At 37.6% G+C, this 27678-nt stretch overlaps 1 protein-coding gene and 1 pseudogene across 7 annotated transcripts in view; one reads left to right on the plus strand and one right to left on the minus strand.

Annotated features, from left to right (window-relative positions):
- The first annotated feature begins 297 nt into the window (after positions 1 to 297).
- Positions 298 to 2309, plus strand: Nme2-ps2 (NME/NM23 nucleoside diphosphate kinase 2, pseudogene 2; annotated as a pseudogene).
- Positions 1040 to 27678, minus strand: part of Rc3h2 (ring finger and CCCH-type domains 2) — a 65302-nt gene continuing 38663 nt past the window's right edge. Inside the window, exons 12-24 of one of the 7 annotated variants that reach the window (XR_015683112.1) lie at positions 26722 to 26936; positions 24414 to 24847; positions 23341 to 23508; positions 20145 to 20291; positions 19590 to 19803; positions 19144 to 19228; positions 18813 to 18894; positions 18592 to 18726; positions 18171 to 18278; positions 17923 to 18071; positions 16614 to 16638; positions 14227 to 14287; positions 11382 to 12648 (exon numbers count right to left, since the gene is read on the minus strand). Coding sequence is in view for 6 of the 7 variants with exons in the window: in NM_001107839.1 (NP_001101309.1) it covers positions 16443 to 16638; positions 17923 to 18071; positions 18171 to 18278; positions 18592 to 18726; positions 18813 to 18894; positions 19144 to 19228; positions 19590 to 19803; positions 20145 to 20291; positions 23341 to 23508; positions 24414 to 24847; positions 26722 to 26936 (1933 nt within the window). In the remaining variant the exon portion in view is untranslated. 7 annotated transcript variants of the gene reach the window in all.

The following is a 27678-nucleotide window of genomic DNA, read 5'->3' on the forward strand; positions in this document are numbered from 1 at the left end:
GTTTTCATCAGAAGCTATTTGTTCAGACTATGAGAGACAGCATCCTCCAGTCCCCGCACCCCCAACATACCTTTAAAACTGAAAGACCCCAGCTTAGCAGCAGTAACGCCATTTTGCAAGGCTATATTTAAGATGACTGGTTCAGAGAAAGGTTAGAACACTGAGTACACAGCGGCTGCCAAACAAGATGTGTTTGGTTGAAGGCCTGGCAACAGGAGGACTGCCGTTGAGCACCTGACAATGAGAAAAGCCCCGGGAGAGGTCCCACACCCTGGTGGGGGGGCCGAGTCAGCCGTTATGTTCCAAGAAGGTAGCTAAGAAACTTGCCCCCAGGCTGAACCCTTGGGGGGCCGAGTCAGTCCTTATGTTTCAGGAAGGTAGCTAGGAAACTTGCCCCCGGGCTAAACCCTTGCCATATTAAAATCCACCAATTATATCCCTGTAACCATGCATCTGCTTCTGTATGCTTGCTTCTGCTCCCCAAAATCCTATAAAAGCCCATCCTTGGTTCCGTGGGGCGCGCCAGTCCCCCGAGTGACTGAAGCGCCCGCAGGTGCCTGTGCCTGTGTATCCCGACAATAAACCAAATCCTCTTGCTGATTGCATCCTGTGGTGTCTCGGTCTGGTCATTGAGTTGGAGGGTCTCCATCCCGAGGGAAAGTTCTCCCTGAGAGCTTTTCAAAAACAATTCATTTTAAAAGCTCCTATGGGAGCTTTTACATTTTTGCGTGAAAGATAAATAAATACCTTACCTTATTCAGCTGTATGTGCATAGTAATGTTATGTGTGTGATCTGCTTTAAATGGCACAGCCGGCGCTCAGAAAGAGTGCCTCTGGGCAAAAGAGATCCCTATAAATATTTTTTTTAGTGAATATTTGAAAGCCTGTAAAATGACTTAGCCAGCAAAAGTACCTTGGGTCCTGAGTTAAATCCTTGGGATGTGCATGGCGGAAGACAAGAAGTGACGTGACTCTGGAAAGCAGTCCTCTGAATTACACAGGGTCATCCCCCACCCCCATGTAATAAGTAAATGTAAGATATGTTTCACATATACATTTAATAAATGTTTTGGCTTTGATTTTACTTTTATTCAGTTCTCCCTAATATGGCAGTCTTCTTCACCCTCTGCAGTCCTTGAAAGTTCACCTCAGTGCCGCCCAGCAAGCCTCCATTTCCCTGGGCAATTTCTTCTCTCACTTTCAAAAAAACAATTCATATCTTTTCTCTCAAATTTCAATACCTCTTCCACTCTAATAACTCTGACTCTTTCTTCCCCCCGAAAAGCAAAAACACTCAGAAGAGACCGGCATTTGATTAAATACCCAAAATGTACCCAACATTCTCTTACATCCATTTACTAAATGAATCACTGGTACGGGAGTTCCCAATTCCTTGAGCTAATAAATAACACTGTTCCTCTCTTTCTCTCCTGCTTTAACAGGCTTCTTTTCTACAGCATATTATACTTTCTCATCCTTAAAAAATATAAGACACTTTTAAAAGTCTAAAATTGAGGGATATCTATCAATATTATAAAAATGTATATCTTGTAGTCTAATCATTCCACTTACAGATTAGCCTATCCTACAGATAAGATGAAGGTATGTATATATTGTTACATTTAATAATGGGGTTTTACTTTATTAATAAAGTACTTAATAAGAAGTATGGAGGCTCATGCCTGCTCATACTCAGAACGTTGAAAGAGAAGAGTCAAGTTGGGCAAAAGAGACTCTACTTCAAAACAATAAAATAAATAGATCAGTGCCCTCTCCCCACGCTGGCTGGTGGTCGTTCTAGTCTTTTTGCTTCCATTGCTCATCGCAGGCACCAGCCCACCCACCAGCTTTCGGACTGTGGCCAACTTCGAGCTTATCTTCCTTGCCATCAAGCCAGATGGCGCGCAGCGCCGCCTGGTGAGCGAGATCATCAAAGGATTCGAGTTGAAGGGGTTCTGCCTGGCCGCCATGAACTTCCTTCGGGCTTCTGAAGAACACCTGAAGCAGCAGTACACTGGCCTGAAAACCGTCCTTTCTTCTCTAGGCTAGAGAAGTACATGAACTCAGGGCCTATAGCGGCAGTGGTGTGGGAGGGGCGCAATGTGGTGAAAACAGATGATGCTGGGGCAGACCAATCCAGCGGATTCGAAAACAGGGGGATTCGTGGGGATTTCTGCATTCTAGTTGGCAGGAACATCATCCATGGCAGTGATTCAGTGGAGAGTGCTGAGAAAGAAATCGGTCTATGGTTTAAGCCCAAGAAACTGATTGACTATAAGTCTGGTCCTCATGACTGTGTGTACAGGTAGACATGGAGAAACCAGAGTCCTTTTCAGCACTACTGATGGGGCTCCTGGACACCGCTCTTCATCCCACTGACTGGATGGACCATCTTTTCTAAAATGATAAAGACTTTGGAACTGGTAAAAAAATAAAATAAAATAAATAGATCAGTATATATCAGCCAAATTTCTACATAAAAAAAATCACACAAACAACATTATATATACATAAAGACAAAGATAGAAGTCACTAGCAAATATATAAGACATAAGAGTTATCTTTGCAGAGCAAATGAAAACCAGTAGAAAGAACACTTTTACAGTTTTTATATGCTATTTTAATCATTTAATGAGCATTATCTGTTATAATATTGTCATAGTTATGGTTCTATTGCTCTGAAGAGGCACCACGACCAAGGCAACTCTTAGGAAAAAAAGCATTTAATTGGGCAGCTTGCCTACAGTTTAAAGCAGTGATTCTCAACCTGTGGGTCATGATACCTTTGGGAATCAAACAACTGTGGTCAAATCATAGTAATGAAGTAGCAAAGAAAATAATTTTATGGTCGGTGGTCACCATAACATGAGGAACTGTGTTAGAGGGTGCAGCATTGGGAAGGGTGAGGACCACTGGTTTAGAGGGTTAATTCATGATCATCGCAGTCCTGCATGGCGCTGGAGCAGTAGCTGAGAGTTCTACATCCTGATTCATAGTCAGAGAGACACTGTGCTTGGGGCGAGTTTTTTTTTAAACTTTTTATTGATTGATTGTGAATTTCGCATCATGTCCCCAACCCCATTCATCTCCCCATCCTTCATATCTCATGCGCTCGCCCTTTTTTTATTATTATTCTTTAATCTATTTTTCTCCCTCCTGGTCCACCCTCTGACACTTCCTTGTCCTCCTCCCCTGTCTCCAAGAGGATGTCCCCACCCCCGACCCCACCCCATCAAACCTCCCCCTTCCCTGGGGCCTTAAGTCTGAGTGGTCTGTGGCACTTCCTTCAGGCTTAGAAATCAGAATGAAGAGCCTGATGACCTATGGACAGCAGTAGGAACACGTAAAGGGAACTGATTATTTCAAGGATGCTATACTGTCTAGTTTTGTGTGTCAACGTGACACAAGCTGGAGTTATCACAGAGAAAGGAGCCTCAGTTGTGGAAATGCCTTCATGAGACCCAGCTGTAAGGCATTTTCTCAACTAGTGGTCAAGGTGGGAGGACCCAGCCCATTGTGATTGGTGCTGTCCCTGGGCTGATGGTCTTGGGTTCTATAAGAAAGCAAGCTGAGCAAGCCAGGGGAAGCAAGCCAGTAAGTAACATCCCTCCATGGCCTCTGCATCAGCTCCTGCTTCCTGACCTGCTTGAGTTCCAGTCCTGACATCCTTTAGTGATGACCAGCAACATGGAAGCAAGCTGGATAAACCCTTTCCTCCCCAACTTGCTTCTTGGTCATGATGTTTGTGCAGGAATAGAAGACAGATGGCCGTGGTGGTACCCACCTCGCTACGATTAAAATTAGATTTCTCATTGTCACAAAGAAGCCTTAGCATCTGTGGCCCCTGACGAAGGGTTTATATTGCAGTGATGAAACAGTCTGACCAAGAGAGGAAAGGGTTTATTCAGCTTGCACATCTATACCACTATTTATCAACAAGGAACTTAGGGCAGGAACTCAATCAAGCAGGGCAGGAATCTGTAGGCAAGAGCTGATACAGAGGCCATGGAGGGATGCTGCTTACTGATTTGCTCGACATGGCTTGCTCAGCCTGCCTTCTATAGAATCCACAACTACCAGCCCAGGGATGGCACCACTCAAAATGGGCTATGCCTTCCCCCATTGATCACTAATTGAGAAAATGCCTTATAGGTGGATGTCATGGAGGCATTTCCTCAACTGAGGCACCGTCCTCGCTGATGACTAGCTTGTGTTGAAGTTGACACACAAAACCAGGCGGTTCCAGGAATTTGGAATAAAAACCTTTTTTATCTTCCAACTTGTTGGCTTGTTGCTAATAATGGTTCTACCATCAATTTATCTATTAAATTATTGGCTTTACTGTGTGGCACTGGAACGAGGCCTGTTACAGTTATGTGATGTGACAACCCACTGTTAAATGTTGGGTTTTGCAGGTGTAATTAAGGTTACTAATCATTTGACTTGAAAATAAAGAAATTATTCTTGTCAGTGCAAAAATACAGTTCTCATTTCAAAGGGAATAAGAAGAGAGTTTATTCTGGAGCCAAATATGAGTGACCATGACCCAGGATTCAGGCTGTCACAAAGACCACATTCAACAGTTTCATGAAGACAGCATAGTTAGAGTAAAGAAAACCATTCGGGTTAGCAAATTATAGCAAAGCAGGGAAATCTCTGCTATAGGCGCCAGGCACCACCCAATGACATTTGTTGTTTTTGGATTGGTAGATTCTAGGGCTCTGTAAATATATTTCAAATAGCTTTGCATGATAGTCACAGAATGTGAGGTCAGACAGGAGGTAAGTGAATGGCTATTAAGGGTGCTAAGTATAGTCTCTAAGATTATCTGGTTCAGGATCTACAACATTCCAACTCTCTACATCATAACATCCTAACTAACCAAGTAACCTTGTAGCACATTTAAACATGGGCATTTTTGTTTTGTTTGTGTGTGTGTGTGTGGGGGGGAATTCTAGCATAACAGAAGCCAGAAATCACTGACATATATGAGGAATTCAATAATATTGGTTGCTGGTCTAAATTTGAAAAGGAAACTATGTGAAAAGGAATTGGACAATATAAATAAGCAAAGAAACTCAATGTTGGTGACCTGCAAGACAATGGGACTTGTGCCATATTGCGAGGAGCAGAATGAGTGGGTAGGTGGATTCTTCCTTGAGGCTCCAGAAAGGAATGGACATTGCTTTTGGATTGGTGGATGTGAAGGCTCTGTAATAGCCTCACATACAGACATCTTCATTTCAGTCTTAGAGTTTTGGCTTGCAGAAAATGCGAAATAATAAACTTGCATTGACTGGGCATGGTGGTACATGCCTTTAGTCCCAGTACTCAGGAAGCAGAGGCAGTTTAATCTCTGAGTTTGAGACCAGGCTGGTTTACAGAGTGAGTTCCAGGACAACCAAGGATACACAGAGAACTCCTGTCTAAAAAAAATTAAGTAAACAAACAAATAAGTAAATAGTAAACAAATTTGTATTACGTTAATAAAATGCAGTCATAAAAAAGAGGGAAATGTGGATTAATGTCTGTATGTAGGTGGAGGCAGGCACAAGATAAGACAAGGCCTGAGATTGGACAGTAGAAAAGGAGAGTGGGCACAGAGTTTTTGTGAGGCGGGAGAGATAGAAGAGAGGAGGAGGAGGAAGATGGAGGAAAAGCAAAAGAATGTCCCAGATCCATGTGGCTTTAACAGACACAGGTAGCTATGAATATCTTATAAGGGATGGATAATTACGAGACAACTTGTCTTATCAAGATGGGAAGTTTATATTAATATCAATTGGCTCTGAGTTTATTGTGTGTACGTTTTGTGGGGTAAAAATTTACTGATATAAATCTGATTGATAAATTAAAAGAATACAGTCATTTGTTGTAACAAAGAAAAATACTGTATAGATGAGCCCAGAAAAAAACCCACTACACACAGGTGTGCACATAAATTCATAAAGACAAACACATTTTTAAATGTTTATAAAAGATAGAAAGTAACTGAGGAACACACCGGTTGCATGCACACATATGTCTACAGGCACCAATATGCACATATGTACATATGAACATTCGTAGAAAGCTGTTTTTGTTGATTTGGTTTGATTTTTCAAGGCAGGGCTTCTCTGTATAGTCCTGGTTGTCCTGGAACTCACTTATCTCAAACTCCCAGACAAACAGCCTGCCTCTGCCTCCTGAGTGCGGGAGTAAAGGTGTGTGCCACCACAGCCAGCTTTCCAGGCTTTTGGAATGACTGGACAACCAAGTTTCCGTTGAACAAATAGTATCATGTGACATAAAGATTTATTATCCTTTTCTGTATATTAGTAAAATATATTAATGGTATTCTCTATTTAGAAGAATAAAGGTCATATTTGTTTTGTGATGATGAAAGAATTGGCATTAGCAAGAAACACTTCAATCAGATTTACTATCACTAAACAAATTTAAAAAATTTGAAGTAAATAAGTAGAAAAAAAATCATTCATAAATGCTTAGATTCACTGAGGGGGTTTCAAAACTTGCTCTGCTCGAGTTTTCCAGTGAAACAAGATTTAGCTTTCTATCAAATTTCTTGTTTTTTTATAGTGTTTATATATATTTATAACAAGTCTTTGTCTCTTATTTTGTTACATAAATTTAGCCACTTTGACTAATGAAGGACTGTGTGCATGTATGATGGAGATCTGACCAAGATGATATTGCCTGGTGACTCATAGCTTTCTTAGTTTGCGGACATACACTGTATGATAGATATGTGCTCCAAAATCTCCTAGCGATGTGTGCCCCAGAGTATGTCCTGCTTTCAGTAATACAAGACTGTATTTAAGGTCTACCTATAGTTGAATGACAGTAAGCAGTATGAGGTATGCTTGAAATATATAATCTAACTATCTGTGACCCCCATCACCTGTGCCGCGCACACATGCTTCTCTCCCTGTTCTTTTTCACCTTCTTTTTATTTGGGCAGGAGGTTCCATTAGTTACAAATTAATGTCTTTTTTTAATTTGAATCCAGAAAAAACAACCTTAAAATGGTATCTTTGGTATGGGGTTTAAGTGAAATATTCTTTAGATGTTGTATTATCTTAAAGCAATAATTAAATTTCTGAATATATCGTGAAAAAAAATCTCACAATTTTGGTTTCATAACTTTAATACTACTTTCACTAAAAATATAAATAACTCACATCTTAAAAATGTAAGGGTAATATCTCATTTTAAGTACATTTCTGGGCTGTGATGGTTCAGCTGTTAAGAGTATTTGCTGCTCTTGCAGAGGACCTGGTTCAGAAGTTTCCTTAAGCACAGGCACACACAAGCTGCACATACTTGTACTCAGGCTAAACACTTACATAAAATAAAGCTTTGATTTTTTTATAAGACACTCGTGTTTTCCTTATTTCTGTATATGGCAATTATAACAGAGCTCCATTAAATTTTAAGAGACTTGGGGCTGGGAGAGATGACTTGGTGGTTAAGAGCACATACTGCTCTTGCACAGGACCAGAGTTCAGCTCTCAGCACCCACCTCAGGCAGTTCATAACTGCTTGTAAGACCAGCTTGAGAGGATCTGACACCTTTGCATGCCTTCACAGATGCCTGTATTCATATACTAACAGGGCCCCAGACCTTGGGACAACTGACTGAATACAATTCCATGGTGGAGGTACCATTTAGGCTGTAAAACTCAACACATTGACAGCCTCACTTGCCAAAACTAAAACAAAGGCCTAATCCATCAAAGTCCATCGTTAGGGGAAGTCTCTATAATGTACTAAACTTTCTTTTTGCCCTCTGTAGTTCTGCTTCTGGGTAACTGTTCTTGTTAAGCGAAGTATATCAACCCAGAACGTGTTTTTGCTTAAAAACTCACCCTGAGAAAGGTTCAGGGCTATGTTGGGATTACAAACACCCAAATGTAGTTACTGGCCAGCTAGTAAAGACCTCCTGTTGGCTTAAACCCATATTCAAGTAGTCTTCTCTGGTGAATACCCCCACAATAATATGCACACATCCCCACAGAGAAATATACACAAATATTTTTAAAAAAAATTTAAGAGACCCTATAAAAGAATATAAAATCCTTAGTCTGACAACCAAGCTCATAGGGGCCTACTGAACTGACAATCAAGGAACTTGTATGGGTCAGACCTCCTCTGCTTTACAGTGACACCAAGGTATTTATCTTCTCAGTAAGGGGGCACTCCAGGAACACCTCCAAACAAGCTTGCCTGTAGCCACATAGCAGGCCAGTGATGGGGACATGAGGATACGTTTGCTTGCTCTTAGATGAGCCAATCTCATCCAATCTCCTACCATGAGACATCCCACAGAGGCCCATCTGGCAAGGAATGGACAGACTGGTCTCCAGCTAACAGCCAGCAAAAGTATGAGGCCTTCATTCCAAAGTTCTTAAGGAAGGAAATGCTGCCGACCATCATAGGAGTGAACTTGGAAGCCTATCCTTCCCCCACTGGAGCAGTGAGGTGATGGGAGTGCCAATTAACTTCTGGACTGCACTTTCTGAAAAGACTTTGAGGATCACTTTAAGTCACATTCAACTTCCTAATGTACAGAATCTGTGAGATTCTAAGTGCTATTTTGTTATTGTTTGGGTGGTAATTTATGTGACAGTAGAAAACTAAAACAGGAAACTATTTTTATCATCATGTATACATTTTCACAAACTCAACTTTCTAAAACTTTGTGTGTGTGTGTGTGTGTGTGTGTGTGTGTGTGTGTGTGTGTGTGTGTAGGTGTTTTGTCTGCTTCTGTGTCTGTGCACCCTGAGTGCCTCCTGCCTGTAGAGGCCAGAAGACATCAGATCCCTTGGGACTGAAGTTAAGATAGTTGTGAGCTGTCATGTGGGGGCTGGAAAATTAAACCCAGGTCTTCTGGGAAAGTAACCCATGCTCTACCCACTGAACAATCTCACCAGTCCTGGCAAATTGAGTTTTTAAGGAATACATCTAAGTTGAGCTTTAGAGTACAAATCATCTTCTTCAGACTAGACAAGAATACCAACCTATTTGCTCAATATTTCAGAAATAAAACTATATCCACACAAAAGCATTTATAAAAATGTTCATAGCAGTTTTATTTGTAATAATAAAAAATCAAAACAAGTTAAATGGCTTTTAATGGATGATGGGAAAACAAACCACGGTATATCTATACCACGGTATATCTATACCATGGTATACTACTCAGCAAACAAACTATTAATACATGCAACAACTTGGATGGTGTTCAAGGTATCTGCACTGAATTCAGAAAAAAAAAAGCCAGCTTCAAAAGGTTACATATGGTATAATTTCATTTATTATAACATTGTCACCATGACAAAATTACAAAGATGGAGAACAGGGTTCAGAGTATGGGAAGAAAAACAATGTGAATCTAAAGGGCTAAAAGAATGAATGAGAGAAAACAGTTCTGTTGTCTTAGCAAATTTACACTTGAGAAAACTGCCCAAGAACCACCTATATTCCTGACTGCTTGAGTAGGCATACACAGGTAAGTACATACAAAACCGAGGATCTGGTTCTGCTATTACTAGTTGTGTAAGATACTACCATGGGACAAACTATGTAAAGGGTATATGGTAATGTCTGTACTTCCTGTAACTTCCTTGGAATCTGTAACTATTTAAAAATAGAGTTTAAAAAAATACTTCTATTGATCTCCATTCCCTTGGACTTAGTTATCTATTTTAAACTACACCTTTCCTTACTTCCCATCTGATCCTCAATGAGGTTGGGTTTTTTGAGAAAAGACCTGGTCATATGGGCACCTGAGCTACTATTAAGCATATAATTTTATTTATTTATAGACAGATTTCTGTGAAGCTCTGGCTGTGCAGAAACTCACTTTGTAGACCCAGGCTGGCCTCAAACTCAGAGATCCACCTGTCTGCCTCCCAAGTGCAGGGACTAAAGGTGTGTACCACCACTGTTCTGCTAAGTATATAATTATTTCAAGAGGTACTAACTATAAATCTCCCTGAAATTTCATTTCTTTCATAACACTTCCTTTCCTTGCTAGGTGTTAAAGGTATATACCTATGACCTCAGCACCTAGGAAACTGTAAGTTCAAGGCCAACCCGAGCTACACAAGACCCTTGTAATAACTCCCATCCTCTGCCTGGATCACTTCTTCGTGGCTTTTCTCCTTGCTATACTCTGAAGTCACACTGTGAAGTCACTCAAGTCTACATGTAACAATTATGAGACTGCACGTAACAATTATGTCTGTCCTGAGTTTGTAATCTTTAAACAAATTTCAACCCCTAATAATGTATAGATGCCTTTTTTTTTCCGCACAGCAAATGTGTCAGTTGTCCTTCACCATCCTCCACCTCTGCTTGATCATGTAATCAACACTTCTTACCTACAGTATTGACCTGGCCTCCTTGCTGGTCTATCTCCAGCTACATCTTTTACATCACTGCCAAAGTATCCTTTCTAAAATCGTAAAATCATTCACTTATGTAACTTCCACAGTACTCAATGTCTATCTACCTCTTCTAGCAGTGTGAACTTGAGCAAATTCTCAAAAGTATCTGTCTTGTCTGGAAATGGTGACAACAATCTACAGTATAACACTTAGAACTCCGAGAAGTGGTTGTTTATATTATCAGTCAGTGAAGCCCTATCTCTTAATCACACTTTCTACTTAGGTGAAAATGATCCTACTACCATCACTATTACCTTTTTGAGAAACAGAAAGACAGCAGAACTCTGACTCTATTACTTTTTGATTTTCCCAAATTATATAACATCTCAAATATAAAACAATTAAAATATCAAGTGGGTCTGGAAGGTAATCTGAGACTGGTAAAAAGGTTAGGCAGGATTTGAAGTCTAGCCAAAGGTTGTCTCATAGAGAAACACTTCCTCTTGCTCAACGTAACTACAACTGGCCCTTTGGTTGTCTTTCCCATTTCTACACTATGAGCATCCAGGGAAAGTGCTCATTTCATTGACCTATAGTCTTAAAGACCAGCACAGACAGGGGCTTAGGACATCAGCTGGGTGATAAAGGTACTCTGGAGTCAATAAAAATGGTACTGAGATTTTAGGTCATCCTTAAGAACTTCTCTGAAGCCTACAGAATACATCTCTCCTATCTGTCCCAAAGACTGTAAGTTCAGTATTATCTATTTTACACCATCTCCCATTTAGAAAGTGCTCTATATTGAATGAAATGTCAGACATACATTTCAATTTCTTTGGGTCTATTTACTTCCCAATGATATACCAATGAAATAGGTGATTAATTAAGGCCCTAGTTAAGGAGTGGCTTTCCAGCTTTATTAAGATATATCAAGAAAATCAAGACAACTAATACATACCATAAACTTAACATTGACACTAAGCAAACAACTTTTAAGGTGGACAAATAATTTTATTTTGTGCATGCAAATACATGTCAAGTACTGCAAACTTTTTCCATCAATTTTCTCTCAAACACTGAAAATCATGATGCTCTATTTTGTGAACAGCCAAAGCTAATATCTCTTCACTTCAGTGCTACAGCAAAAACACACAGAATTCACTCTTTGCTATTCACTATCATCACAACCCTCATTGTTCCATCTCTGCCCTCCCCCCATATACAGGCCTTATAAGTCCTAGTCTTCCCCCATTTAATCCTATTCCTATAGCACAAAGGGAAACATTACAATTTGGAAATTCAAATTGAAATAAATGGAATAGAATTTATTCCCATATATATTCCCCATTTCATTGTACAGAATTATTTTATAGTTTTAAATAGAAGCTGAGTATATGCCTTAAAAATGAGCATTAAATCCATCTTAGAGATGGTGCCTGCTTTTTACATGATGGGTGTACACCATCTTTAATTTCATTTACATTTCAATCGAACAATAGATTTGCAAAGAAAATGTCTAATACAGACGTAAAAATATTCACACTAAGCTTCACAATCGGTTGTACAATTGACAAACAGGCCTCTTTTCCCAAACTTTCCAGCTAAGCAAATTTATAAAATGTAATCAATGCAACAAGAAAAACATTTCTTTCACTTCCAGGGAAAAGAATTTGCAATAAACAGTATAAATGCAGACGGCAGTTGCTGCAAGCTAACCACGATACTCCCAAGTGGCTGTACAGTGGGTATGTGCAGTACAAATAAAAGCCACGTGTGTTGTATCACAACTACAGTATAATTGTTTGCCCAGCTAAGAGAATGCATGCACTTCCATGCCTTGGGTTATAAAGTGAGGCCTAATTCTTGACAGGTTGATGGAATATATGCAAATGACCTTGGCTCTTGGCAGTACTAAGTGCAGCCAGTGTCTGTTTTCCACTGGTTTGGGGGATATTTTTAAATTTTTATGTAAGAGAAAAAAAATAATTGCCAGTTTCAGACTTGGGGGAATAATTCCCCTTAGAGTAAAAATAAGTCTCCACTCAAATGTGGGGTGTTCCGATCTGTGGTTTGACTCCTTGTACTCCCTTGCCAGCAAAGGGATACAAAGAAATAGCTAGTGTAAAGGAGTTACTAGCAAACTTAATCTCTAGAAAACGGGATACTCCTTGAGCATGTTCATCTGCGTTCTGCTTGCAGAAGGGGCCATTCAGTAGACGGAGTTACAGTAAGTGATCCCATTGGTACTCTTCATTCACTAAAACACAAGAACAGTTCTCAGACATCAATATATATCTGCAATGCAACTTTTCTCCCTAAAGATTAGTCACCAACACTGGTGACAATCTGCTTAGAAAATGACTCAAAGATGTGAGGGAAGAAATACTCAGATTCATGGCTGAGATTGCATACTGAATCTGATGGTTACAAGTTCTATCCCTGGCTAAAAAGATAACATGGGCTTGATCACATCTAAAATTCAAAAGTTGGGTAGATGATTTTTAAACAATTTTTTCAAATAGTTAAATGATCCCACACAGAAGACCTACAAATTACTGTATTCTGTAATCTTCTGCATATAAAATCAGGATGTGCTTTGTTAACTTAGCATCAACTTGAAATCTGGGTCAAAGTGACTGGGATCCATACAACGGGAAATTTTTAGTTTTTGTTTTTGTTTTGTTTTTTTTTAATGAAGTTTCATTGAATTCTCTTACTAGAGTAAGTAGCTATGAAAGCAAAGAATCAGTGCCACTGGCCTTAAGAGCTACCTTTTCTTGAAAATTACAATGTACAACTGTTCCCACATACATTGACTCGTTGCATGGCACTGAAATAAGTCATAGTGACAAAGTTAAGAGAATCTGATTTGTATAGGTACCAACTAGAAGTACAGACAGAACTCTCAGAATTCATAAAATGAAAGGAGCCCACACAAAACTAATGCTATGATATTCACAGCATCTGAATGTGGCATAGACTAGGAATTGGGACTCAGAAAACTGGCAAGTTAAAAAAAAAAAAAAAAAAGGAGACCTATACTATTTCCCTGCCTTTTCAGACTTCATATTACTTTTTTCCTGATTAGACCCAGAGGCAACACAAGTAGTTTAGATACCAACATTACAGAGTTTCTTTCTATTGCCTCTAATCCCAAATGTTTCCATGCCATCTTGAAAAAGGGTCTAAGAGATGATTGCCCCAATTTAAAAAGCCACATTCTAGGTCTATTTGTACTATATTCCACTGTGACATCAGCAGGTACCATTTTGAAGAAAGGTCAGATGAACTGTTCTTTCTTAAGTGGCAGAGATCCAATAGCCTGATTTCAAATTAAATCACTAAAAAGAGATAATAGGCTGTCACCACATAAAAGATGCAATACAGAATAATGTGAACACAGAAACAATTCCTATGTTGTTAGTGAGAAAGAGTAGACATTCAAGAATGAGAAGTTATTGTTTTGTGGGATCATCTGCTGAAAGACAAGCACTATAAATGTTTGAGACACACCAAAAAAGTTGGCAGGTGTACACATCCACTGATGAAATGTAGTTTACTGAACAAGTAGGCAAACACCTAAGCATCCCAACCCCTCCAGCAGAGCACAACCACGTTTCAAAATCTCAACTTTAAAATTAAAAAGATAAGGTTAAATACACAAGATCAATTTATGTAGTATATAATCACCCTCAGAAAGTGCTGAAGATGTTCGTGTAGTTTTGTTGCACAGAGGGCTCTTTCCCTGAGGGCACATAAGGAGCTCTCAACTGTTAATAGGTCTCTATTTTGTAACAAAATAGCAATTTTAAAATCTTAAAAAAAAATACATTACCTTCAACATGGAAGATCTCACTATTAAATATCCATGAAATAGACAGACTGGTTTACATAACCTTTTTGGAATTACAAACAGAAAAAAAAAAAAAAAAGAAAGAAAGAAAAAAAGTACATTGGAAGCATTTCAAATGTAATAAGCTCATATTTATAGAAAGGTTCTGATATAAATTATATAATAATCATGTTCCTGTAATACCCTAGGCTAATTTATAATGTCAGAAATAAGTTAATGTAACATGGTTTAAAACTCTTGTTCCTCTTCATTTCAGGTTACAGAGTGAAATAAATAAAATGTCTTTGTAGGGATGGGGAGCACTGGCCATGGCAAAAAGGTACAGTACTAACCAAAGGAAACTAAGTCGAGGCTACTGTGCTGTTATGTTATAAACAAACATCTCCATACACTTGAGTATTAAATAAATGTGTAAGATCTTCCATACTGACACCAGAATATCAAAACTACCCCTTTGTTTCTCAGGTATTATTTACAACGTATCAGTCACCTTATGAGCATGTTCATTAAGACAGGTATCAAACACCAGTATTTACTCATTCCAATCAAGAAATTTCAGGGAAATGTTAACCCTCCCACCCCTGGAAATGTGCACAAAACTTTTATCAAAATCTTCTCTGATACAATGCTGTGGTTTTTGTAAAATAACTAAATAGCTCAGACGACCAATAACATGATCCTGTTTAAGCATCTTGCTAGCAGGAGAAGCCCTTACATACAGTACACCTGGTGAAAGATCAGCTTGGCTTAAAATATTCCAGTACAATTTTCAGAGTAAACAACTTCACAGAAGTTAATTAAAAAATAATAAAAGTCAAACTAATCTTAAAGAAATGGAGGAAAAACAAAAAGACAAACTATTAGATTACTACCAGAAAGGAAAGCCCAGATTTTAAATACTGACTGAAATTTCAGCTTCAATAAACTACCACCCACACCTCTGGGGCAGGGCTGGTTGAACACGTTGAACATACTGCATACTTCAGATGCCAAGTGAAAACTTCAGTCACATTATGGCAGGGCAGAAATTATTCATGTTTTTAACTATGGGTAATGTTAGCCAATGTTCTACTACTACATGGTTCAAAGTCTTATCAACTTAACAGTCAGAAAACAAAAAAAAAAAATTAAACCCAACATGAAGTAACAATAAACAATATCTAACTAAAATAAAGCAACGAACACCCAAATTAATTTCTTTAAATTAAAGACCCAGCAATACCATCTTGTTAGTCAGTGCAAACGCTACATACAGGGTTTTCTCAAGAAAGCTGAAAGCACCTGATTCTTTTGCCAAGTCATCAGATTCAATAATGTACAGGCTTAAATCTGCATTTTAAAAAAATTGCCATTAAATTAGTGCATAATTTATCAAAATTGTAAAAACGATTCTGCATAACTTAGGAGAATTTAATATCTAGTACATCAGCTGAAAGACTTAGGCACTTGGTTATATTTTTAATTAATTACTTCAACAAGTAGCCTGTGTATAAATATTAACAAAGCAGAAACTATTCTTGAAAAATGGAAAATTAAAAAACTAAATGCTACAGATAAAAGCACTGCACCACACTTCTACATATAATGCAGTAAAGAAAGCTACTATATAACCCTGTAAAACTCTATGGTAAGAACATCTAACTCCACTCTCAAAAAAAAAAAAAGACAGAAAAGAAAAAGAAAAAAAAAAAAAGAAAAGAAAAATCCATGCAAAGTCCAGTGAAAAAGATAAAGAAAGCAGCTGGAATGAGATGGAAACTTCTCTCGGTGAAACATAAAATAGAAATAAGTTAGTTAATTAACTCTACTTTCACTAGATGTATCACTGTAGGATCCTGCTAGTTTAATAACTGAGTTGTTAATTTACTGTAGAAGCCATTTAAAATAGGAAATGGCTCAGTTACTGCACCGGATTGCTACAAACTCATAAAAAGCTGCTTGAAGCTTAAGTTAAATGTTGTCCAAATTCCAATAATTTCTGGAAAGTGAACATTACCCTAGTAAAGTAAATCTTCATTTTTTTTCATAATGCTAATGCAAGAGGGCTTGAAGTATCAAAGAGTCCACAGGAAATGGATGCCCCCAGTAATATCTTTTTTTTAAAAAAAATATACATTATATAATATATATTATATATATAAAAAGCTAGTGTAAATGCTTCCATGATGTGGTCACAGATTTGAAAGATGAGCCTCCTTTCAGCTGTTAACCATCTTCCCATTTGCAATAGGTTTTAAAAAGTCGTTTTTCTCTTCAGACATAACGTGAGTTTTCAGAATGAGGTTGCCAACACTGACAGATGTGGTGATAGGGAGGCAGCTTGCACTGCTAATAGACACTGGGCGTGGCTGGCTAAAGCAAGATGTTACCGGCAGAATTGGTTTTTGCTCCTCCCTGAGAGAAAATGATAGTGAAAACAAATTAACTATGAGTACAATTTAAGAGCTATCATATTTGTTCTCTGAAAGCTATTTCAAACTCTAACCCCACAGAAAAAGCCTATCTTCTTTTTTTTTTTTTTCCGGAGCTGAGGACCGAACCCAGGGCCTTGCGCTTGCTAGGCAAGTGCTCTACCACTGAGCTAAATCCCCAATCCCAAGCCTATCTTCTTTGTTAAAAAATGTATTAAATAGGGGCTAAAGAGATGGCTCAGGAGTTAAAAGCGCAACTGCTTTTCTTCCAGAGGACCTGTGGTTCAATTCCTAATATTATGCAGCAGTTCACAACTGTCAATAACTCCAATCTCAGGGGAAGCAATGCCCTCCCTGGCCTTTCTGGCCACAAGGCTTGCACATGGTGCATAGACATATATGCAGTAGTCAAAACACCCATACACATAAACATTAATAAATAAAAATTAAATAATTTTAAAAGTAGATCATATTCTCCAAATTTATGCTAAAAATTACACTTGATAATTTATGTGTCATCTAATCAGTATTTCAAGATCAGGGCCAAATCTTTGGCAAAAGTAATAGTCAAGAACATCATGATTTTTAAAACAAGGAACATTTAACACAGGTTTTTTTGTATGCTTTAGTTTTTAAAATAAGATTCATTTTATGTATATAGTGCTTTGCATTCATGTATATATGTGCACCACATATGTACAATGCCCAACGCCCGTGGAGGTTGCAGGAGGGGGCTGAATGCCCTGAAACAAGAGAGTCATTCATGGATGATCATGAGCTACCATGTGGGTGCTGGGAACCAATCCTTGGGTCCTCTACAAGAAACAAGTGCTCCTAACTGCTGAGCCACCTCTCCAGCCCCTTGTGGGTTTTTTTTTTTTTTTTTTTTTTTTTGTCCTGATATGGACTCCATTGACAGCCTAGAAAATGTGAATAGCAGATGCTGCTTGTGCTTTCCCAGAGTTGAAATAATCTAGGACTGAATCTCTTATCCTAAGAGCTTCAGGTTTGGTCAAATTGAAGAACTATATACCGTGATGTTAGAGAGAACAGAACTTTCATCCCCAAATTAGGTTTTGGCTTTAAATTAAACTGCTTTACTAGTTCAAATTTCCTTAAAAACACAGATTGATCAAATCATTAGTTTATTATACAAGGTTTCCCCCTAAATAGAAAAAGGCAAAACAATGAATCTAACAGCACATCTACCTCTCCAAGTATTTATCCCCTATGCCCTCTAATTATGAAGGGTCTGTCTAACACTCACAGAATCACATGGTCTTCACCTAAACTCTGTCTCTTCTGCTTTACGGGGTTCTTTTGGTGCTGCTGGACAGGATGACCATTTTCCACTGCAGTTCCATTTAGCAACTGATCATTTTGAGAACTGATACCAAGTTGTATGTCCAGAATTTCCTGAGGAAAAAAAAATGTTAATCCTTCATTATGACAGTATTTTATGCATTTTAATTTGCAACAAAACAAAACCACTACTTATCCAACTATGGCACTTACTTCAATTTGTTCACTTTGGCCATCAGGCTCATCAGTATCAAGGGCTGAAAGTTCTAACTCAATATCTCTATCAGGCTTGGTATCTACAGTGTCTTCTGTGTAATCATTCTGTAAATAAAGAAAATATTAATTTTATACCTGCACAATCTCTTTTAAATTAAAATAAGAAGCATAATGATATGGCTAAAGAATTAGTTCAGAAGTCTGAGAGTGTATGTATGTATATGTGTGTGTATATTTCCCCCCCCCCCCCCCCCGGAGCTGGGGACCGAACCCAGGGCTGAGAGTATATTTTTATTTCTACTCTACTCTTTAAGTAATCAATCACTCATTAGAAAAATCCAAGAAATAGTATACTCCAATACATAGCTGCAGAAAACAAAGACATTAAGTATGAAGCTGGGAGGTTCAGTTTCCTTACCTCTCCATTTCTCAGTTCAATTTCCTTGCTTAGGAGATTTAAAGTAAGATGACGGCCTTCATCCAGGGAATTCCACTTTTGTTGCATGGCCAGAGCATTAGCTTCCCTCTGAAGAAGTAATGAGTTACTCTTGGCCTCCATGAAGAGAGAAAAAAACATAGGCTTAGCTTTCAATAATTATTTTACTTTTTAAAAATCAAAGCTAAGTAGATAGAGCCTACCTGCTGAAGCTCAAGGCTCAAGAGGTCTCCGGTACTGGAGTGCTTTCTATGACCAGATAAATCGGTAACAATGAATCTGTCCCTTTAAAAAGAATGAGGTTTACTGTAGTTAAAATGAGATACAAAGCAACCAAAGCATTAATGTTCTTTGAAACTATCAACACTGAATGTATTTTAGTCACTATTCCAAATGTGGAATTTGTTTCAGAAAGTTTTTACACAGCTCAAATAAGCAAGGCTTAATCCATGGACAACCAGTAATGGCTTCTATATTTTATAGTTCATGTAAATTTGAGAGTAAAGCAGCTTAAGGAAATGAGAGTACAGTTACCGTTCAATATAGTGTGCTGATGATGTGGCATCGTTACCATATGAACTCCACCTTGAATCGACAGCATTAACATAAGGGACATAATCTGCAGGAGACCCAGAGAAACAATTATTAGGAAGGCAGATAATAAGCCAGACAAAGCGGTACACATCTGCAATCCCAGCACTCTATAGAGGCTGAGGCAGGAGCACTGCCACAAGTTTGAGACCAGCTGGGATAGAGTGAGACCCTGTCTCAAACAATTAAAAAGACAAAAGAAAATTTAAAAATCAATACATAAATATATACGTTTTAAAATGGCAATGCATTTTTTTCCCCAGTAGCCAAAAGTTCTGTTTAAACCATTTCCTTCTCATATTATTCCAGTTATTAAGTGAGTTCTCTACCTCACGGGTTAGGAATAAAAAGTACATGGTATTAATAGTCTTGGTATTAAAATGGATTACCTGATACACTGATGGGCTTAGTTGCACTTCCTTGGGAAGCAGTTGCCTGGACGGGATCTGTTGTATGATAACCTGTTCGGGAGGATCGGGAAATTGCACCCCATTTTGAGATAATGGGTCCGTCACTAAAGGGAATAATTGGGTCTTCTTCTTTTGTCCTTCTCTGAGCTTCAAATAAATGCACTCTTCTCTTTACATCACCACTGTCCAGGTCCTACACAGACCAAAAAATACCCATGAAAGAGCTGCTGGCAATTGCTATAGCTATTGATAAAGTATGTTCTCTAAACACATAATTAGGCTTTTCTGGTCAATTTTATACTAACTTTAGAATTCAATGGTATTTAACAACTATATTAAACTACCAAACTATAGTTAAATAATTGAAACATTACATAAAATTAGTTTTGTTGAAATATTACCCTGCTACTTATAGATAAGTTATACAGCCAGAAAAGACTAAAGTATACATTTTAAAACTTCAGATACCAACATTATTATCCCTACTTCCAAACCCCCACCCCCAACCCTTTTTCCCAATCAAGCAAATCATACCATCAGCACAGCATTTGAATTGGCAATTACATCTTTGGGCTCTGAATCAATGGCATTTATACAAGAGCCTATAGTGCCACAAGACCAAGGAGAATAATGGGAAAGATGGTCTTCCTCAAATTTTGTGCCACTCCCACTCTCAGAGAACTGATTAAAAAGAGAAAGAAAAAGAAGGTAAATTAGCATGAAACCTAACTTTACAAGCTTGTAAACTAACCAATACTAAGTTACTACCATACAATTAAAGAATCATGTAGATAATAATAAAAATCTTTCCCATTACTAATGTTGGGCGTGTTGGCTCACTTCCATAATAAACATTATTTGGTCGTCTAAGACATGGAGTTCAAGGTAAACCGGAGAGAAAAAAAAAAAAAAAACAAAAAAAAAAAAAAACCAAAACACTGTCCAGGGAGCTTGGGGATTTAGCTCAGTGGTAGAGCGCTTGCCTAGCAAGCGCAAGGCCCCGGGTTCGGTCCCCAGCTCCGAAGAAAAGAAAACAAACAAACAAAAAAAACAACAACAAAACAAACAAACAAAAAAAACAAACAAAAAAACCCCCAAAAAAACAAAAAAAAAAAACGGGCTATATATTGAGTTCCACTCCAGCCTGGCTGCATGGAGCAAAACTTCTCTCAAAAGGAATGAAGCAAATAAACAAATCAGCTCTAAGCAATAATATTCATATATAATAGAAAATATCACAGCCTTTCCCCCTTTGTCTTGTAAGTTATTTATTCTAAACTTTTACTTTTGTCCTATTTAAATTTTAAAAAATTATTTAAATGTTATTTGAAGTATTTATTTAGTATGTATGTACACAGGAGTCAGGATGTGTCAGTAGAAGCCAGAAGACAACCTGTGGGAGTTGGTTCTCTCCCTCCACCACGTGAGTCCCAGACCTGCTGCAAGCACTCCTACTTACTAAGATTCCTTACTGCCTTAGTCCTCTTGCAAAATCCCTGACTAGTACTATCACAATCAATTAACACTAACATGGTGTGTGACGCTTGAAAAAAAATATAAGGAAAAATAAACACAAAACAGTTTATATCCAAAAGCAGTCTGTAATTCTCTTAAGACCATGTAGCAAATAAAAGAACATGATTAATACATCGTACAATATTAAACAGCAAAAGGAATTTAACGGCAGTTCTGAAGCTAATAAAGGGGGGAAAAGGCAATATAGTAATATTAACAGGACCCTAAAGGAAGAACCATTAAATCTAGTTTACTAATTATAGAGATAGAGAAACTAAGGAAAAATCAAACATTTTGACCTAATTAATGCAATCTGTCAATAGCAGATCTGACTATCAAAGAAATACTTCTTAAAATATACTGCATAAAATGAAAATAGATCCTTTAAAAATGATCTCTATTCATCATTGCCATGCTGTTTACTTGATTTGAGGCAATCTGGTTTAGTGAGATGATTATGAATAGATTAAAAATGCATTGTTTTATGACACACTCATGAACACAGGTATGACTCTAACCTTGTAGTTTAGCTTATACCTGCACATGCAGCACAAGGAAGGCTAATGCAGGAAAATTACCATGTATCTGAGGACATCCTGAGCTACCTAGTGAAACTGTCTCAACATACAAAATCAGGGGATGGAGAAAGGCTCAGCAGTTGCTGCTATTCCAGGAGTGGTTTGGTTATCACCACAGAGGGGGCAGCAAACAACCTTCTCTAACTCTGGCTGATGTCTATGGGCATCAGTGCACGTGGCATTCTCTCTTTGTCTTTCTGTCTCTCTGTCTCTCTCTCTCTCTCTCTCTCACACACACACACACACACACACACACATACACACACACACACACACACACACACTTTAAAAAGTAAAAGAAACAACCACACAAAAAACGAAACCGGAACAAAACAAAATCCATCAAATTAAAAACAAATATGCATGTATACCTAGAACTATGACACAACAACCCAATGGCAAGAAGTACAAATGAAACAAATTTGGGTAATAGATAATTATGGAAACGATACGATAATTATATGCAATTAATGTAAGTCTTTAAAATTTTGTATGTCTGAAGCTTTTCCTAATGAAAGAAATTTTAAAAACTGTTTTTGTTTTCTTTGTACCAGAAACACTAGAGGTCAGGAATAAATCAGAGAGAGTGTGTGTTAAAAAGTTTTTCTTGGGCTTAAGAGATGGCTCAGTGGTTAACAGCACTGACTGTTCTTCCAGAGTTCTGAGTTCAAATCCCAGCAGTGTGGCTCACAACCATCTGTAATGAGATCTGATGCCCTCTTCTGGTGTGTCTTAAGACAGCTACAGTGTACATATACAATAAATCTTTACATTCTCCAGTCAGATGATGGTGGCATAGACCTTTTAAGAATGCCTGTACTTGGGAGGCAAAGGCAGGCAGATCTCTGTGAGTTCTTGGCCAGCGTTCTCTACAGACACAGTTCCAGCACAGCCAGGGTTTCACTGTGTAACCCTATCTTGAAAAACTAAAAATTAAAAAATATATTGTAAAATCTGTAAATACATTGTATTTAGAGAAATGAAACACACATGCAACATACAATAAAAGAAACAGGTAGAATAGAAATCATTCTGTCATGGCCTTGTTTTCATCTTTTGTTATAACAAGAATAACTGACAGGAATATAAATAGCAGAAGTAATACAGCAGGCATTTCTCCACTTCTTGTGAAACAGAAACAAAATATTAGAATTTAAATACTAGCTTCTTATAAGCTGAAAGAGCTTACTCACTTAAGTAATTACATATCCTCCCTGGATGATAACCTATAAGACAGAAATAATACTCAACCCTCTAAGGTTTTTGTGAGAATTAAATAAAATAGCATTTTTAAAGTAGTTACTAAATGTAAGGTAGGTTTAGATTTTATTTGGAAGCATGCACCAATCAGGGGTTAGGATGAAGCTCAGTGGTAGAGGATGAGCAAGGCTCTGGGTTTGAGCTAGCTTAAATCCAAACAGCAAACATAACAATAGAAATAGAAAGTATTAAGTCTACTGGTGCAAAGCTTTTGGAATTCTGGTAAAGAACTCTTATCTTGAGACTCTCCAAACATTTAGCCATAGTCTAAATGTTTACCAAACTAAATTAAACTCCATACAAAACCATTCCAAAATATCCAAAATAGCCTTAGTTAAAGCTGTTTGACCAGTAGGTTAAATAAAAACCTTTCTTACATCCGATCTGAAGTCTACACTGAACAAAGGAGAAGGTGGTGTTGGTGACTGTGTTGCCACAGGAAGAGTTGAAGAGACAGGTGTCTTCTGGGTATGATACTGTGTCCACTGATCTGGCTTTCTTCTTAACTGTTCCTCACAACTGCTTTTTAAATGACCACAAGGTTCCTAAGAGGAATAAAAGAAAAAAAGTTGGTCACCTGTAGAGTGGTAAATAAATTTAACAATGGTGTAAGAATAATGTAAAAAAGTTTGATCTTGTTCACACACACACACACACACACACACACACACACAAAAGAAAAACTGCCTTAGTACCTAGTGTTTTCTCCATTCTCCATATACTTGACAAAAAAAGGTTAACATATACTCAGCTGATGTCAAATAAAATGTGAGAACTCATATATGTCAATCTATTGAAAAGAGGCCTTGTTTTAAAATTTCTACATCAGTTCCTAATTAAACAAAACATTGAACATTGGTATGTATCAAGTCTAGACCTAGGAGCTTTATGGTTTTTAATTTATTTCTCACAACAGCATAACTTCAAACATGAAAAAACAAAAAAACCCGTGCCACGCAAAGGTCAAGTAACTTCTCTAAATCACACAGTTAGTAAGGGTCTATCTGCTTTGATTTTTTTTTTAAAGATTTATTCATTTATTATATATAAGTACACTGTAGCTGTCTTCAGACACACCAGAAGAGGGCATCGGATCTCTTTACAGATGGTTGTGAGCCACCATGTGGTTGCTGGGAATTGAACTCAGGACCTCTGGAAGAGCAGTCGGGTGCTCTTAACCACTGAGCCATCTCTCCAGCCCTATCTGCTTTGATTTAAGGCATGACGAGGATCTTAACTAACACGATAGCAACATTTCTTTTTTTTTTTTTTTAAATTGGGTATTTCTTTAATTACATTTCAAATGTTATTCCATTTCCCGGTTTCCTGTCCATAAGCCCCCTATCCCTTCCCCCACCCCTTCTTCTATCTTCTATAAAGGTGTTCCCCCACCACAACCCCCCACACACATTCCCTTACACTGGGGGTTTCTATTTTCAATATCACTCACCCTTGGTAAAGGCACAGTTGTCCTTGGGTCATTTGGTGGCTGACAAGTCACTGAATAATAACCATCTAATGAGTTGTATCTTTCCCGTAAAGATGTCTGATAGACAGATGAGTGCATCACATCCATTGGAGGTAAAGAATTGCTTCTAATAATGTCATCTCGCTGGTACATAGCTGGGCGCCAGATGCGCCTGCTGTCATACACAGGAGCATACATCCCAGAGGGTACTGGAGGAACTGGTCCATACTGCTGCGGAGGAGGAGGTTGGTAAGGAGAAGAATTCATTCGATCTCGAGGGGAAAATGTACTGTAATGATCAGCATATGGCATGGAAGCAGGTGGGAGGGAGGACTCTGGAACATTATTGGACCTCACAAAGCGAGGAACACAGGGAGTCACACCAGCTGGTACCGTTGGAGGTGGTGGGTAGTATCCTTGAAAATTGAAAAGAGGAATATTCAATATAATACACCTTAGTAAAAACCAACATTTTAAAATGGTTTAAATCTAAGGCAGCCTTGAATGTGGGAAAGTATAATCAGCATTGATCTTTATCTTGATATACAAACTGTATTACTGTTAAGATACCATTATATTAATATGAACATTCAACATTGTTAGAACTGTTCCTTAAAAAGCAAACTACAGTGAATTTGGCAAATGGCACACTGATTTCCATTTAGTGCATCTTTTGCATGAAGTTTCTAAATAAGTAATTATATAATTGATGCTTATGAAGCACTTTGGATTCATAGGTTAAAAGATCTTTCAGAATTTATATTATTCATTTTCTTTTCGAATTGTACAAAATAAAAAAGTGTGGTGGTACTCTCCTTTAATCCCAGTATTCAAGAGGCAGAGCAGGTGGATCTCCTAAATTTGAGGCCTAGCTAAGTCTATGATGTTCAGATCAGTCAAGGATTTATATAGTGAGACCCTGTCTCAAAATAAATAAAAAATATAAAAGCAGGGTTTTAGAAATGGCTCAGTGGTCAAGAGCAGTTACTCTCTGTTCTTACAAAGAACCAGAGTTCAGTTTCCAGCACCCACAGAGCAGCTTACAGCCATTTGTAACTCCAGCTCCAACAACACTGCACACATGTGTTACACATTTATGTAGGCCAAAGCTTATATATATAGGAGTAAAAATAAAACATTTTTAACAATGCATAAAAATCAGTCATATTTTATGCACCATTTCATCAAGGTCATTCATAGATTCTGTATTTGATTCATACAAATGACAACTATTAGTATAGTATCCAGGCAAAAGAAGGAAATAGGTTCTACCATTTATAAAAATCAATTCTGTATGGATTAAAGGTTTCTATGTTTCACCCTGAACTATAAACCTATTAGAGGCAAACACGAGAAATACTTTAAGGTACTGGAAACATAAAAACAAAGGCAAATCAGGTAAGCAGAACTATATAAAATCATTGGAAAAAAAAATCATCAGGCTGAGGAGACAACAACCCAGAGAATGGGGAAAACTATTTGCAAGGTACACATATGACAAATGCGATTAAAAACAAATCAACTTGATAAATATAAGTAGTAAATTAAATAAATATCTGTCAGAAGACATTCAATGGCAAACCAGTATAATAAAAATGTTTAACATCAGTAATATTTTGGGATACAAAATAAAAGCCAAAACGAAATATCGCCACACTACGGTAAGAATGGTTATTACAAAAAAAGGGCCCAAACAACAATATGGATCAGTTGGTAACAGCACCTATTATGTGGACATAAGTTTAACCCAAGTTCAATCCTAAAACCCCACATCAGGGAAAGAAAAGAACTAACTCATAAATTGGCCTGTGACAACAGTATACACACTGTGTCATGCATATACTCCCTTTATCTTCCTCCACCTCTAACAAACACACACACAAAAACCCCCAAAGATAATAAGTATTGACCAGGATGCATAGTAATCCCTGTAAACTGCTGATGCAAATGTAAAAATCTTATTCGCTTAGGTACATTAATGGTGCACATGTTAATGAAAATATACCAGTATTAGAATAGCCTTTATTGTTCTGTTTTGCTTTTTTGTCTGCCGAGACAGGGTGGCCTTGAACTCACTTCTGTAGATAACTAGCTTTGATTTCTTGATCTTTCTGCTACCATCTGCCAAGGGATAGAATTACTAACTAGAATCAAAGATTTCTTAGAGCAGGAAGAAAATTCATAGGTCACGGAGTGAAATTAATTTATTAATGTAGATAGTCTAGACACACATTTATTTAAGGTAATAAATACACACATTTGCTTCTTAGATTTGACTAAAATTACTTGCCTGTTTGTGGGTATTGTGGGACTTCAAAAGGTATCTGAGTCCTTGGATCTTGAAAATACTGGATGTTTTCAGAATGCTGAGGATATACTGGAACTCGAGTTAGAAATGGGCTGGATTTGGGAGGCAGGGAATTCAGCTCTGTTCCAAAATTAGAGGGCCCAGCGGAGGTAGCTGCTGCATTACTTACAGGAGTCTTGGGTGGAGAACCAATTTTACTGGAAAGAAAATATAACAAAAGCAAAGGATAACTTACTGTTACCACTGAGTCTTCCTTAGAAAAAAATTTCATAAAATTATATGGCAAAACTATCAACAGAAAACATGTCAGGTATTTCTACGGGGATAAATAAATATATCTGGCGAAAAATTTCTCTGCCACCTCATACTGTAATTCCCAAAACCAAATAATAACAGATCTCATGTTTTGGTGAGAGTGACAGGATACACAAATGAACTCCAGGTGCTACAGTAACTTTTCAGCTGATTTGACTTATTCTTTTAAAGATTTTTCCTGTTGGAAAATAAAAAAATTAACTAAAAACCAACAATCACACTTAGTAAGTTTAAAAGGTAAACAATACAGACTTTAGGGATTAAAAAAACCCAAAAATTAAAAAACAATTTGATTAGCTAAAATATAATCCAAGAAAAGCCAACTTTTGTCTATTTTGTTAACTCTTATGTGTCTGGCATCTAGAAAACAGTTCCTAGCTTGGAGGAGGCACTAAGTAAACAAATAAAATATATCCCAGCACAAAGTACTTAAAAATGTTTGTTGGGAGGATATAATTTTTTGTTTTATGATAAAAAGATTTTCTTGTTTGAATAAGCACATAATGATCCCCAGATAATCTTATCAGGATATCCTTGCTCACTTTCGAAACTTTAAAAACATTGACAGAGCTTTAAAAATGTTTTGTCCAGAGGTAATGTTGCTAATTATATAGGAATTCAATG

The sequence above is a fragment of the Rattus norvegicus genome, chromosome 3, assembly GCF_021556685.1.
Source record: "Rattus norvegicus strain SHRSP/BbbUtx chromosome 3, alternate assembly SHRSP_T2T, whole genome shotgun sequence".
NCBI lineage: Eukaryota > Metazoa > Chordata > Mammalia > Rodentia > Muridae > Rattus > Rattus norvegicus.